Here is a 15,626-nt window from a genome sequence, read left to right as displayed (position 1 = left end):
CTCAGTTAGCCATGGGCAAGTGCAGAGAAGGGAAATCAAATGCTTCAGACTAAAGGACCTTGTGTTCACAAGTACACGGTGTAGCAATTTCAATAGATGACTGATCGTGTGACTGGTTTCTCATGAAGTCCTCAAACTGCTCATTAAATGTTCCCATGATGTGGCTCTCCAAGCTGAGATAAGAAGGTGGATGAAAGATTTGTTTGACAGCATCATGAAGTATGTCATGAGGACTCTGCTTGGGGAAATAGGGATAAAGGGGCTTGAGTAGTGTAACATGAAGAATGAAGAAATGTTCTTCGGATACTTGGTCAGGATAGAAGAACTTACTTCAGCAGGCTGAATTCAAGGAATGAAGATTGCTCTGAAGAGACTGTCATAGAAATCTAAGCTTAACCTTGCCTGAGATCACCTTGTGTAATCTGTACAAACACAAGAGCTCTTTTCTTGTTTTTGTAACTTAAAAACAAAGCTTATCTATCTGTTCAGTTTTTATATGGAAGATGTGTTACGAAGTAATTCTAAATTGATTGTTGTAAGATTTTATATGATTTCTTAGTAATGTAAGTTACATTCTGTTTCATCTCCACTAATTTCATTCGTTCCTCCAGTGTAATTCTTTCATCACTTCTAGCAGGCATGTTTGTGCTTCAGAGGATTGAGTCCTCATGGACATTGTGTCTGAATTTTTTTTGTGTTTGTTTCTAAAAACCACCCTTAGGTTGTTCTGATTCAGTTGTATCTTTGATCATATTTACTGCTGTTATAGCGTCTTGTTCTTAATTTGAACAAGATTATCCAGACTGTAACTGATTTTGTGAGTATGTGCTCATATGTAATTTTTTTAATGATCTGCAAAGCAGATATTTTTACACTCCTTTTACGTATGCATATTGCAGAGAGTGACAGGCTTTTAAATCATTTTTTATTTGCCAACGTGTTCTTAGTGTTGAGCAAATGCTGTAATTTGGACCAGTAATAAACTGCTGTTGCAGATGCTATGTTTCGAATATTCAGATTCTGTGATCTATTGATTAAATACACCATATTGCAGTTTGTAGGTTCTGGTCTAGTGCTCTTTTTGCCAAAATTCCTACAATGATAATTGCACGTTATCGAAGATTAATTATGCTGCAGTTCTCATCGAACTTGGTATTGATTTCCTGTTAATGCATGCTGAACTACTTTCTCCCTTGCTGGTTTGTTCTTAAGTGACTATATGGTCTTTTTGTAATCTGCATTAAATTACAAAAGACAGACTACAATATTCTCTGAGTGCATCAGAATATTACTGTATTTTAAAGTGGATACTTCCTTCACAGGAAGAATGAGCTTCTTCTTAATACAGGATATGAACTGTGATAAACTTAATACATTTCCAATTTTCTTGTGATAGCTCATTTTAAAAGCATAACAAACAATGCCCTTGCTAGTTATATATGTGACTGCTTTTGTAATACTACTGAATGAGAATTCAGAGGTAAGGGAACATGAACTTTCAAGGACCATTCATGGAATTCAGTTTTGCCTTGATGATTTCCTTGACCTGGATCAGTTTAGTGTTTGTTTTATAAAGCATGAATTTTAGAAGTCTTGATACCAGAAACCAACACTGTACACATAGTGTAGCTTGATTTTCACATCTCTACTTAAGCATCTCACATGAACAGGAGCACGCTCCAACTGACTTCAAGTGACTACCCTGAAAAAAGTTACTTTTGGCAAGTTATTTAAGCAGTGAATGAATTTTTAGGCTCTTAAGTTTAGTCTTTTCTTTACAGTCATGTCTTGGTCTAAAGGATTCTGTATCAAACTTCAGAAAAAGACACAAGACTTACAGCATTGTCCCTCTTTCAGTAATTTCCTGGTACTATTTAATGTTCTGGTTTTAAGATGCAACATTCCGCACTGGAGAACTCTCGGAGAATCACTGTGACATGCTACATGTTGCAGAACATCAGCATCAAACTCAAAGTATAAACGTTTAGCATGTTCTGCTGGAATCATAAGCTTTTGACTTCTTGTTCTCATGTATCATATTTCCATCAGATTTTAAAGGAGGATTGGTGGGTCAGGGGCAGAAACCACCATTCCTTCTCTGGTTTTCTTGTAATGGCAAAGCTAAGAAGTAATTTAACAGAGTAGAAGAGACACTTACAGTGACTTATTGAGCTGAGTTTAGTTTAAAAAAAAATAAAAATCAGGTGCTGCACTTCTTTCTATCAGCATTTGTAACACTGGTAATTATCACAAAGGAACATAGGATTTGTCCAGCCAGAAGAGAAGATAATCAGAACTACAGTGACAGAAATCTGGCTTTGTACCTAAATTTGTCAAAACAGTAAGGACGACTCCTGTGACCTCTCTGGATAGAAGACACTGCTTCAAGACAGCTTTAGCATTTTGGGCTATGTCTTTCTAGTAAAGTGAAATGACAAAACTTTTGACACTGTGTGATTGTGCTAGCACCTCTGAAATAACACTTGTGGTTGACAGTGGGTTTTCCTAGTACACTTGCATCTGCATTTTTTGTAGTAAACACTCCCAAGTTCTGAGGACCTTTCAATGTGCATCACTGGGAAAAGTTACAAATAAAAGTAAGTTCTGAAAGCACTCTCTAATTCTGCACATTCAAACAGAATTTTATATATTAGGTGTAATGTCTGAGGATTGTATCAGCAGTATTAAAAGCCATGTCTTAGCAAAGTTATGCAGAGTAAGCAGCTGGTGCAATGATGGTTGTATTTGATATCTATAAGCAAGATGACAAGGGTAGCTACTACAACATCTCACAGTTACCAACAAATGAATAAAATACAGGCCGGGGCAAGTAAATCCATCGCTCATTGGCACAGGTATGAGGTAGTCATTACATTACTTTCTTGCTTTTCTAGGAGCTCTGATATGTCTTCAAATTTGACAAGCTATTTAAATTTTACGCACTGTCTTTCCCTAAGTAAATTTTTCTAGACTTTGCACATGCAAGTCCATACCACACATTTTACTGAGCCTTTTCAGTAAACTTGGATGTGTTTCTGGACAACTCTTTGGGAGTAATTCTTTAATTAGTGCCAGGATTGTCAGCACAGTGAAGAAGCTCTAACGGTATTTTCAGAGTGCACTTCAGCCTGAAAATGTGACTGGGATAATTTAAAAGAAAAAGTGTTCAGCTACTCTGCTGATGCAGTCAAGATTGAAAGAGAATGGTTTCAGATCCCATTATGCTGCTTCTGTACAGCATTATTGTGTAGAAGTAAGGTGGAGAATTTAAATTACTCATACTAGTTGAATTTTAGAATCTGTTCACACTTGCCTCATGTTCATGCTGTCAGTAACCCATGTCTGTTCTCTTCTATGGAGCAGCAGCATGTGCTTATTCTCTTCAGCTCATTAGATCTCAGTTATTCCTTTCTGCATTATTTTTAATCTTCTGTGGAAGAATTTGCTTGTCAACAAAAATATCCCTCAACCTCAGAATTCAAGTAACATTCGTCAAAGACATCATTAGCCATATATCTGTCTCATCAAATCTGTAGCGCTAAGTCACAGGAGGAGTTTAAACTGTAGGTGATTTACAGCCTTGGTTGTGAACAGGAGAAGGGGGAGGGCTGTGCATTTAAAGTTAAAAGGAAAAAAGCCAAGCCATAACAAATACGCTGTTGCTGTTGGAACATTTCTTTCAAAGAGTGTTACCTGTCAAGCTGTATCTTAAAAGTGACTGCTTGGAGGTGAAGGTAAGATGATACCATGGGATGGAAGAACATAAACATCTTTGTTACCCAAGTTCTGTCATCGGCAAAATTAAGTTCCCTTGTAATATGAATATAAAAATCACTCAGATAAAAAGGCCCTGTTACAGCTGTTCTTAAGCATAAGAAGTGGTGTAGTGAAAGGGCAGCATATGTTTTTTCTTCAGAAGGCTCAGGCATGTTTGGGATAGAAATGCTAAGTAAATCAGATGGAGGAAGAGGGAATGGAAGGTTATCTGGGATATTTGCTCCACTGTGCTCATTAAGTTGAAATCAAGGTGCAGTTTTCACTGACAACACTGCAAAATTATTTTATATTCTGGTTTTACCCAGGGCAGGAGTTACAAAATTTTATGTAACTTGGATTTTTCACTTCCTTTTTTATGAGTACATGCAGAAATGATCCATTACTTACAGTCTTAATGAATTTATAAAGGAGTGCAGGATGGATTGGGAGAGATTTTTGCTTGCTCTGCTGGCAAGAGTCTATCCCTTTAAATTTCATTTCAGGAGTTTAATAAAACAGCCCACAAACATACTATCATAAATGAAGATTGTTTTCCAGTAGATAGCTGCTAATGAACAGAAAGAGCAGATAGATCCAGTATAAAAGCTACAGGGAACATGAGACATTAGTAAAAGGAGGCCTGCAAGATAAGCTGGCGCACACTTATTGGCAAGAAGTCCTCATCTGGAGCTCAAGTATCTTCAGTTTGTCTTGTGTTGATGTCAACAGGCTTTGAGCTGAGCTGTCCCAAATGGTATGTTTGGCAAGTTACATTTCTTTTCTCTTATGAAGACCATGCTAAAACAATAGTCCATTAATAAAAATTGAAAATAGTTGGTGTTGGGTACGAGCTATAGAGGATGGAAAATTGCGTTTAAAAAAAAAAATTCCAGACATCAACTGTTGCATTTCCTTTCAGTTTATATTGCAAGGTTTGCTCTACTAGAATTCAATGTTGATTAATTCCTTTTCTCTTGAATGGTGAATTGAACTCTGTGATTCCCTGCTTCTCTCCTGACCACGATCTGACCTTGCCGCTCCCTTCATAGTTTACCTGCTGCCTCGTCTGCATGATGAAAATCTGGTTGATGACCCAATTCAAATCTCCAGCATTTTAGCCAGATACAATTTAACTGATGTTTATAATAGAGGAGAAGGTTTTTAAAGCTAACTGTAGGAGGTGAGGTGTCTGTTATCAGGAAGCCTGGAAAGCATCACCTGTTGGGAAGGTGTTTCGTCAGCAGTCGGATCTGAAAGATCTCTGCAAAATGGCAGTGGCTTTTGTCACAAAAGGAAGCCTTTAGGATAAGCAATTATTTACTACTGTTTGAATATTAATTACTCCTAACACAATACAAACTTCTGTTATAAGATGCTGCTCTCTTTACAGTATCACACAGAATCTTAGGGGTTGGAAGGGACCTGGAAAGATCATCCAGCTCAACCAGCACAAACTGCAGGCTGCTCTCCCCTTCACAATTTCAGCTTTGCTTGTTTCATGAGAATTTCAGAACATTTTTGAAATGGTGAAACTGTTTTCCCTCCTGCCAGCCTCTGATTTGACTGTGTATATGTGTGTGTGTTCTTGTTTGTTTCAGGCACTCAAGGTGTTGCGCCACCCCCGCCAGCCCCAGTCGTTGGGTTGCAGACTCCATCCACTGGCCTCTTGGGTGCCCGGCCTGGTTTGATACCACTCCAGCGACCGCCAGGAATGCCACCCCCTCCTCTGCAGCGCTTTCCCTTGATGCCACCACGACACATGCCTCCCCACATGATGCACAGAGGGCCCCCACCCGGGCCAGGGGGCTTTGGGATGCCTCCTCCCCACGGAATGAAAACCCCCTTCCCACCTCCAGGTCACTTTGTGAGACCTGGGGGAATGCAGGGAAGCGGGGGGCCAGGTGGACCTGAGGATAACAGAGATGGGAGGCAGTTTAGGAATGACAGGCAGACATACACACCTAACAGAGACCAGGAGAGGTTTGGAAGGAGATCTTTTGGCAATCGGGTAGAAAATGATCGGGAGCGCTATGGTAACCGCAGCGATGACAGAGATCATGAGCGATCTAGTAATCGCGACAGGCGAGACTGGGGAAGAAGAAGCCCTGAGCGTGACAGGCACAGAGACTTGGAGGACAGAAACAGGCGATCCAGTGGCCATCGAGACAGAGAGAGAGATTCACGAGATAGGGAGTCTCGCAGAGACAAGGAGGAGAATCGAGGCAAGGAAAAAGCAGAGATGACAGACAGGGCAGATGGCGACAAAAACCACGAATCTCATAGCAGCCAAATGGAAGACGCAGACATTGTTTCAGAACTCGCTGCGGGAGAGTCTGAACCTGCAGGTGCAAAACCTGTTGAAGAGTTAACATCCGAGGCTACCTCATCTGTGGAACAGGTGGAAAAGGAGATGGGCTCAGTGGCAGAGGCTCCTCGCTAGAGACTGGAAGTTGCTGAAAGATGACAGTGACATTTGTTGGAGTGTAGAGCTTTAGAGTTGTACAGTCTGCTGTATTATATTTGCTTCTGCTTATATCACAGCCCCTCGGTAGTTGGTGGGGAATTGTAAGCAATTTGATTGCTTCCCTTCTATTTAAAATAGCCACAACATAACACGAGATACTGAAGATATGATTAAAATATTACCCATTTTTGCTGTAACTTTTTTAAAGTTTTGACTTTAAAAAGTTTACAAATCAGAAGTAGAAGTGCTTTCTATTTTTTTTTTTAATTTAAGAAAAGGTAACGGTGAAAGCTCCTCAAACCAATAGGGATGTGTTTTTAATAAACTCTATTTTCGTAACAAACTTTAATGTGTGCTATTCTTCCTACACTGCACTGATGTGGAAAAGGAGTGTTCAACATCTGAAAGTTTGAACTGTTGATGCTGTATTGGAGTCTAAATTAGACTGTTTTGTTTATATTTGTTAAAAGAAATACATCTGTTTGTGTAGCTATTCACAGAAGCAATTTTTTATTTGTAATAGTCATCTTGGTTTTTAGATTGCTGCATTTTAATGATCTACTTGACCATACTAGGTAAAAAGTTAGTGGTTTTAAAATGTTAATTGAAGAGGTAACTGTTCAGTGTTTGCAATGCAATTGGTTTGGTTTGTTTTTTTTTTATTCTCCACCCTTTGCCCCCACCTCCACCTGGTTCTGTGGTAAATGTTGCCCTAATCAGCTTTTTTTTAAAAAAGTGGACACCTTCAGACATCCTTAGTCTGCTCTGCTTATGATGTTATGAAATTACTGTGTGTGGTGGGCTAAGAAGCACACCAAGTCAGCATCTTTTGTACTTGTTATTCATTGATGCTTTTTGCAAAGTGGGTGAAAGAGAAATCAGAAGACACCAAAACACAATATAAAATGCTAACCTATTTTTTTTGTAGGGTTGGGAAAAGGAAGAAGGAAGGGAGGTGGGAGGGTGCTCAAGGATTTGAAAATGCTTCCTCTTCATTCACACAAGCCTGGGCTGCTACTGTTAACGATGTCTACCTCCTGTAATCCTGCAAGAGGTAGGTGTAAAATTTTTACCCACCTAGTGTTGTACCTACTGGACTGATGGACAGTGTGAATTTTCTTGCATTTGTGGAAGTTTTACCATCTTCCCTTTGTATCACCTAAGTAATTTTAAGAGGGCAAGTATTAATTCTTGGTGGTGCAGCTCTAGGTGCAAACAGTTTGGAGAAACAGCAGTGTTGGACTGAGCAGAGTCAGAGCCCTGGCAGTTCTGCCCTTAAACACACTCACTTATCAATGGCACAGCTGGCACCAGGCCTTCTGTTGAAGCTTGTTTAACTCTGGAAGTGCTGTGGAAAAATTGTATGAATCCTGTGCATTTTTTTTCCCCCCCTCCTTTGATCTAGGTGTGCTCTACTTCTAAAGTTGGGGTTTTTCCCTAAGTGAAGGGCAGCTGCTTTCTTACATCAGTACTTTTTCATAGCTGCTCTGCAGCAGAGGGAGTTTTCTCTGGGGGAGGGAGGTGGGTGGGAAAGCAAATGTGGAGTTATGGACTGGGGAGAGGACATATATTTTTATGTTCTTGCAATAGCAGAATAAAGAGAGAAAAATCCTGTTTACATACTTGTAGTGAACTCAGCTTCCATGTGTTAAAACCTGTGTCCTTAATGTTTGTTTCATGCTGGGCCAGTGGAACTATTACAGAGGCAGACATTTATGTCCTGTGTTTTAAGACTTGAACAAAAACTGCCATAATTCTATAAGAAGGTAGGATTTTTCTTAACAAATACTTTTTATTAAAAGATTTTAAGACAAGAATGAAAAAGAGAGAAGGCTGTTTACACAAATGCCACTTCACATTCTCTCCACTTCCCATTTTAGGACACTGGAAACAAAACCTAGGAAAACTCAGGATATCCTTTGCAGAACAGTTACTGCCTTCTGAAGCAGTAATTGTATTATAAACCTGCTGGAAATGCAACACCCTTACAGCATCACCAGCATAATTGTATCCTACTCATCTACAAGTACCAAATTTCTAACTGCAAAATACAGCAAGGCAGAAATATGTACATAAATATTAATTAGCAAGCATCCATTACTGATAAATGACACTACAGTGTTGGCAATTCACACCTTGGTCATTCCATGCCTGCAAGTTATAACATCTGTTGGTACATGAACCAAGCATTATTTAGATGTCCTTCAATGCAACATTTAACTTCTAGGCTTGTGTGCCATCAGACATTTAACCTAACAAGAGAACAGACTGGACAGTCACCAGTTGTATGCACCAGGCTTTCAAAGCAGGCAGGTTCAAGCACTGACAGCAACTGGAAGAGGAAGCAAGCAGTAGCTGCCAGAGCTCCTCTTCCACCTACAGCTGACCTAGTACTTGCCATTTCCCCCTGACAATGTAACAGTCCTCTGAGCTTCTAAAATGTGAAGAGGTGACAGTGGCATTTGTGGGCATTAAGTGGTCTGCATCCTCTGATGTTTGAGGGGGAAGCTGAAAGGTGCAGTCACTCTTCATTCTGCTGCAGCAGGTGAGTCAGCACAGACTTACCCACTGCAAGAGGTACAGGTGGGTAGAGACTGTACACACAGTTGTTTGCCACCTGCAGTGGAAATGAGTTAAGTGTTTTTACAGTATACCTGCCATACTACCAAAAGCCATTTGTAACATGCAACACTGGAGCTGGGGTGTCTAAAACTATAAACAACTACTTCCATTAATATCTCTCATGTACAATATAAAACAATGTTAATACAAGTCTTCATTAAAATCAGTAATTTTGTCTATTAAAAGACTTGGACATCTGTGTGTAAGAGGCACATACAAGAAAAAAAATGAAAGCTGGCACTAGTGTACAGCAATTACACTGCTGAAAAAGCTTTGATAAATACAGAACTTTTAGCTATGTGTATCCTTTTAAAGAAAGTCCTATTCCATGCTAGACACTCCTGCATAGCTTCAAGAAAGCTGCCTCCATCAGCACACCCAGACTGTCACTGCACACCAGCCCAGAGCAATCCAACCCCCACAGCCAGACCAGGCACAAGGACACAGGTTGGAGCCAGACTATTTCATGTGCTTAAGGTTTCCCCACCACACACACACACACATGCACTTTGCAGTCACATGCAAGTGTCAGGTGTCACACACCATTACATTTTACAGCAAGAAAGTATTTCGGCAAGATCCCAGCTGTAAGGTGCATAGGATGCCAGGTTATCATCACAGAACATGGGATTCTGTCACAGGAAAATGCATGGCAACACAAGTAACAAGAAGCATACAGCTTGATCTTGGGTCTTGCTTGCTCCAGGGGGACTGGCTGGAAGCAACTTGTTGGATGCTGTTGGTGTCTAGCAACTTAACTACTAACATGAAGTCCAGGCCTACTTTTCCATGCTAGCAACCCAGTCTATTGTGGTTTTTTTTATAGACAGCAAGACAAGGGTGTATTTGCCCAGCAAGTTTATTACACCAGCTTGAACCCTACATAATGCTGCAACTTTGCCAGGAGGAAGCCCTGATATATACACTACTCTTGTCTGAGAACTGAATAGTCTTGCTAGAGCTCTTAAGGCTAATCCTCCAAATCTACAACATACCAGAAGTTTTGGTGTTCAGGGTATAATGGCTATTACATCTTCTGTGACACAGAACTGGAGTTCCTGCTAGTGAAGTTATACTTAATGGTTTCAGCAGATGCTTTAGCAGAAGACTACAGAGACATTCCATCAGGGTCACTTTAATTGCAATACACATCATACAAAATTAAGTCAGTCTTTACAAGTTTAACTGATACTCAGAACACAGAGCAGTAATGAGATTAAGTGATAAATCTTTTGCTTGCAGAAGGGCAAATACAGCAACTGCAATGAAATACAGCCCATTTACCACTCATCTTGAGCATTTCAGGTACAATACTTAGCTCTTTGCTATTCCAATTACACCACAGGCTAAACGGGGTCCAGCATTTCCAGTTAACTTGCTCTCATTATCTCCCCCTCTACCCAGGTCATCACGTTTTTCATGGACCTAAAAGAGAATTGAAGACACTTTATTTCATGTTACTGTGTAATTAAACCAACATTTTTCACTACTCATCAATAGCAGCATTGACATGCAAAACTGCCAGCTACCAGCAGGGTGCGTTACACAGAGAGAACCTACTGCAATTCAGTAATGCTGAATGCCAAAGTAAAACTTGTGCTAAACACTTTAGACTGGTCTAAACAGATGATTTGCCTTCAGCTGAACTTGTTTAAGGTGGAAGTCACCAAAACCTCACGCTTCAAAGAGTTATTACTTGTCCAGAAGCAAGCTTGGACTTGCTGTTCAAGTTCACCCTTACAACACAAGGCCTTGTCTGCACCATCTGACTTGCCACACTACACATATCCCTGCTCCTTGGTCATCAGTCCAAGTCTGGCTCACATAGGGGTACAGTGATCTCAGCACACTGAGTCCACAGAGAAACAAGACTGACCATGACCATCTTCAGCCAAGTCCACTCAGCATCTTCCTACTCCTTTCCAGGGAGGCCAAAGCACAAGTTGCACCAGCAGCCATCAGATCAGTACTAGTGACCAGTGCCCCAATATGCCCACTGCCACACCTTTCAGTGACAGCATTTATGCCAGACTGCCAGTTCCTTCCTCAAATCTGGTTGCTTAAGTCACTCACAACTGGGAGAAACAAAGTTCAATGGAAAAGATCATCTTCAGAAAGCAGGCAGAAGACGAAGATCTCATGGCAGTGAAGTGCCATGATAACACACAGAACTTTCAAACAGGGCTTAAAAACTCCCCATAGTGGAAATCCTGCACTACAAGTTCTGTAACACACCAGGGACCAGCCTCCAGCATTAAGTCTCCACTTGCTGGCAAGATCACTCTAGAGTTCCTTAAAGCATCCAAGTAGGCACAAAGACACTTACCACCATGGTACGTCCAATGACACTATGTGGTCCACTAAGAGAAATGACAGAATCTTCTATTGCAACTTCTGCCACTCCTCCTTTAGCAGTCACATTGCCAAGATCTCCCACATGCCTACAACAAAGATGCAGAGAAATTCAAAACTTGGTTGAATTAAAAGCTCTTCTCAGTGACGATGGCCTGGACAATACAATGCCCACCATTACTACACTCTAGCAGTCAACCATCTTATCTTTAACAGCACATGGATCTTCATTTACCACCAGCCCATCTTTAACACTTGGGCTGTTTTAACTGCTTTAGTTTAAGGTATGATTAAAACCCAGTCCTAGCTAGAACTTGAAACTGAAAGGTTTATCAACTTTGGGGAAAGGAATACCATCACTTCCTAACAAACCAAGCCACCAGTGCACAGCTCTTACAGGCAGGAATTCCTCTATGCTGATGGCATCTCCCTCTGCTCAAAGGAAGTCTCTCAAATTAGGTGGAAACCTTTCCTGCACATACAACATTTGGTGTAAACACTGCTGCTATTCTTAAGAGCTTTTAACATCTACTGCAAATTAGTCACTCCACAAGCAGCTGCAGGTTTAAATAGGATTAGTAAAAGCAGTTTGTCAAGTGGCAGGTCAATGGGGGATGCATCAAGTGCTAAGTTCTCATCAGTGCCACAGACTACTATTGCATTTATACCCTACCACATAGCTTTTGGCAGAGCTAGATCTCTTCTAGGACTTCCCTTAATTATTAACTCACACAGTTCAGTTTTCTCTGAACTTCTGGACATTCCACCATATTGTTTCCTAAACATCTGCTACAAACAAACCATTTACTCAAAAGACAAGTTGATGATGTTCTGCAAGACTTCTATCCAGGTTCAGAACCTCAAATACAAACTTGTTCCTGAAACTCTCCATGCACACAGGGTGAGAGCCGTTCAGCTCACTGAATGCTGGCCACCAGCTTCTTAGCTTAGTACCAATTTCATATTTTTAACCAAAGTTCTACAAAAATAGGTCAAGGATCATTTCTCTTTAGGAATTTGCTCATTTTAAGCTTCCAGGAAGCTTCAGTCCAATCATTACCACTCTACACTGATAAAAGCATGATCTAGTTCTTATACCCACCTAAGGAATTACCCAGCCTACAGCTGCCTGAGCACACAGGTTACACTAGAAGAAGGACATGACAAAGCAGAACCAGCAGAAGGCACCATGTTCATGCCATTTTGACCTTTCACACTGGAGCAGTTGGCTGCCTGTGAAGCGCATGAGAACACCATTTCATGCTGATCTGTCATCTAGACAGCTGGCTAGCAGCCAGCTTGCTTGGTCTGGCATTTAACTGATCACTCAGGTATGAATTTATCAGTCACAAAAGGTGCAGTTATGGACATAAAAGTGAGCATTTCAAGGCTAATCACAATGCCAAGCTGGTCCGAACAACAAACCAGCCTATCCTGAACACTGGCTCCTAGATCCACTCACTACCACACTGGTCTTCAGCTCTGTACAGCACTCTCCCACCCTAGTCAGCATACTATTTAAACTAGCTGCTCAGACATCAGGGCTCAAGCACACAAGGCTTCCCTCAAGGTAACCAGAGTATGAAAAGTGCTTCAAGAACTAGGTCTGAGCTTCCCCTGAAGTACAGAGATAATTAAGCATAAGCATCAGACCCAGCACTAACACAGCCCCTTGAGAACCACATACTGGGGACAGTATACAGTACCTCAGCTAACATACTAAGAATACCCTAGCACACCCAAAAAAGCCACCATGCCTGGGCTCAGACACCTTTGTATTAATCTTCCAGGCTCCCCTGAGCCATAGTACCTTCCATTGATGATCCAGTCTCTCACATGACCAACCCACATACAGCTCAAGAGTCAAGAGTTCAGGACACATGCAGTTGAAAGCTGGTCCCAAAACAAAAGAAAAAAATCACCACTGACAAAATAAGGCTGTAACATAGGAATCCCCCATGCTCTCATCTTGAGAAACATGCACTCAGCAACTTACCTTTATTTCCTCCTCTCCCCAAACTATGATAAAACCAAGAAAGTCCCAAAGACTACATTTTACCCAATAATCTTGAAGCCAAAGTATCTAAGAAATCTCAACAGAGTTATCAGAGCCTTATTTAACTGATCCTAGAAGTCCCAGAGGCATTACTAGTTTTCTTCTGGTAACATCCTAGCATTAGTCATAAAATGGCCTCCCCATGCGCAAAGTAGCACTTAGGAGGTCACTGTATGGAGTAACTACCCAGTAGGAGACCAGGCGCATTAAACCCACCTTTCTGCATCAGTTGGTCCACCATGCTGCTTGCCTTCAGGATTGAAGTGGGGACCTGCACTGGTACAACCTGAAACAGGACACAGCCATCAAAAGTAATGTAGTTTTCTGGGTTTTTTTTACAGTAGCCAGTTTAAATCTGCTGCTTATACACTACAAAACAGCAGTCCTGCTATAGCCAGAGGAAGTTAAGTCACTAATGATTTCATAGCTACTCTCCTGTTAGATGTTCTACCAATCCTCTGGAGGTAAGTAACCTACTACAGACTTACAGGTTCAATAAAGTAAAATTACTCATTCTGTAACACTCCGGGCTCAGCTAAAAGATCTCTTATTTCTTAATACTAGGTAACTGAAGTAGTTAAGTTAGGGCTTGCTATGCCACATTTTGAACACCAGCCTAAACATGTTCAAAGTATTAAATGGGAAGCAATTCCTTAGGAAATATAATAATTTCTTAACACAGATTTACAGTCATAAGACTCAAGTACATTTGCACGAGTTGCTGCTGCAATGCAGAGAAACTCTTTAAAGCTGCACGATGCCATTACAGCTGTAACTCAAAAGCTGGGATATCTTACCATTTGTATTGTCACCAAATTCGTGGACGTGGAAGCCATGATCTCCATCAGCCAAGCCACTGATTTTTCCACTAACTTTCACTGGTCCGCTACCCTTTAATGAAAAAGATTATCACAAAAATTACTACAGCATTAAATCACCTTGTGTCGAGCGAAGCTTCCTAGACAACAGAAAGCACCTGAGGCTGCACTACAAGTTCACCTACCAAGACGTGAATAATTAACATACATTAACTGACTGTATGTCTAATACAGCATGTCACAGAACACCTGCATTTATTTAGTCACTTTATTACGTATCAACCAGCAAAAGGAATGCCTTTTATCAGCTTGCTGGCTCTTGAGAACGACCACATACTTCCATCTGGAGGTGCACGCAACCCTGAACTCATTCCTTCTCTGCAGGGAAGAGTGTCGCCCTCACGCAGCCCCAGCTTCTTCGCCGAGTATAAACGACTCGGGCGCGTTCAAAGGCCTCCGACCGCTTTACCACCCACCTTGCTCTAGGAGCGCTCACAACGCTCCCCGGGAGGGCTGCGGCGGGCTCCGGCAGGGAGCCCAGCAGCCCCGTCCCCGCCGCTCTCCGGGGCGCCACAGCCCCGGCCCCGCTCCCTGCCCCGCCGCGCCCGGACAAGCCCGCAGGCCCCGCGGGGCGGAGGCGGCCGAGGGGAAGGGCGGCTCGCGCCTCCCGCCCCGCGCCATGACTCAGCGCCGCGGCCGGGCCAGCCCCCGCCACGGGAGGCGCGGAGGGACCGCGCCGCGCCCCAGCCCCAGCCCCAGCCCTTGCCTGCTGCTGGAAGTGGATGACGCCCTGCACGGGGCCGTCCCCCTTCATCACGCAGACCGCCTTCAGCGTCGCCATCGTCCCGCGGCAGCCGGAGCGCGGTACCCGTACCCGCCCCTCCCGCCGGCACCCGCGCACTGCGGGGCCGGCCCCCCTCCCGCCGCCCTTATATCGGCCCGGCCGGCCGGGCGGCGGCCAATCGCGGGGCTCCTCGCGCCACGGCTCCGCGCGGTTCGGCCAATCGGAGGGGGCGGGTGGCGGCGGGCGGGCGGGCGCGCGCCAATCAGCAGCTCCCGCCTCTGAGCCAATTGGGGGGGGGGGGGGCGCGAGCCGGCCCCGGGTGGCGGCGCGTTGCGTAACGGCCGCCGCGGGGCGGGGGGGGCGGCCGGGCCCGGGGGGTCTGCGGGGTCTGGGGGCCCGGCCGGGTCTGGGGGCCCGGCCGGGGCTCTGCCGGGAGGGCAGCGGGGAAGGGAAGTGGTGGACGGGCCTGGGCAGGCTGGGCAGCCGGAGACTCCTGCGCTTTGGCCCGCTCCGCCAGCTCTCTCAGGAGGCCGGGGAATTGGCTGCTGCGTTGCAGGTCGTGGTGGCCGCTGGGCCCTGGAGGGACGCCGGGCTTGGAGCGGCCTCGCTTCGAAACCTCCCCCGGGATTTCTGTTTTGCGGCCTTCTAGTGCGAGGATTACATCCAGACGCAGAACATCTGTTTTTGTAGACGTGCCCTGAAGCAGTGACGTGGGGAGAAGCAGCGGGAGCGTTGCCTCCTTTTCCTGCAAAACACGTCTCTTGAGGCGCCTCT

General features: G+C 43.4%; 2 protein-coding genes across 3 annotated transcripts in view; one reads left to right on the top strand and one right to left on the bottom strand.

Annotated features, from left to right (window-relative positions):
• The window catches only part of SCAF4 (SR-related CTD associated factor 4), a 46,266-nt gene extending 39,703 nt beyond the window's left edge, over nucleotides 1–6,563 (top strand). For both annotated transcript variants that reach the window (XM_051608910.1, XM_051608909.1), the window contains one exon: nucleotides 5,355–6,563. In XM_051608910.1, the coding sequence (XP_051464870.1) occupies nucleotides 5,355–6,196 (842 nt within the window). In that variant the 3' untranslated portion in view covers nucleotides 6,197–6,563. The remainder of the gene's footprint in view (nucleotides 1–5,354) is intronic.
• Nucleotides 6,564–9,961: 3,398 nt separating this feature from the next.
• SOD1 (superoxide dismutase 1) lies at nucleotides 9,962–14,965 on the bottom strand. The gene is made up of 5 exons (XM_051608911.1): nucleotides 14,835–14,965; nucleotides 14,048–14,141; nucleotides 13,467–13,536; nucleotides 11,169–11,283; nucleotides 9,962–10,267 (listed from the first exon to the last, which is right to left on the bottom strand). Exons 1-5 carry the CDS (start codon nucleotides 14,907–14,909, stop codon nucleotides 10,157–10,159), a joined length of 465 nt encoding a protein of 154 aa, XP_051464871.1. The 5' UTR covers nucleotides 14,910–14,965; the 3' UTR covers nucleotides 9,962–10,156.
• Between the last annotated feature and the right edge of the window lie 661 nt (nucleotides 14,966–15,626).

This window comes from Apus apus, chromosome 1, assembly GCF_020740795.1.
Source record: "Apus apus isolate bApuApu2 chromosome 1, bApuApu2.pri.cur, whole genome shotgun sequence".
Lineage (NCBI taxonomy): Eukaryota > Metazoa > Chordata > Aves > Apodiformes > Apodidae > Apus > Apus apus.
This window is presented reverse-complemented; position numbering and strand designations above follow the sequence as displayed.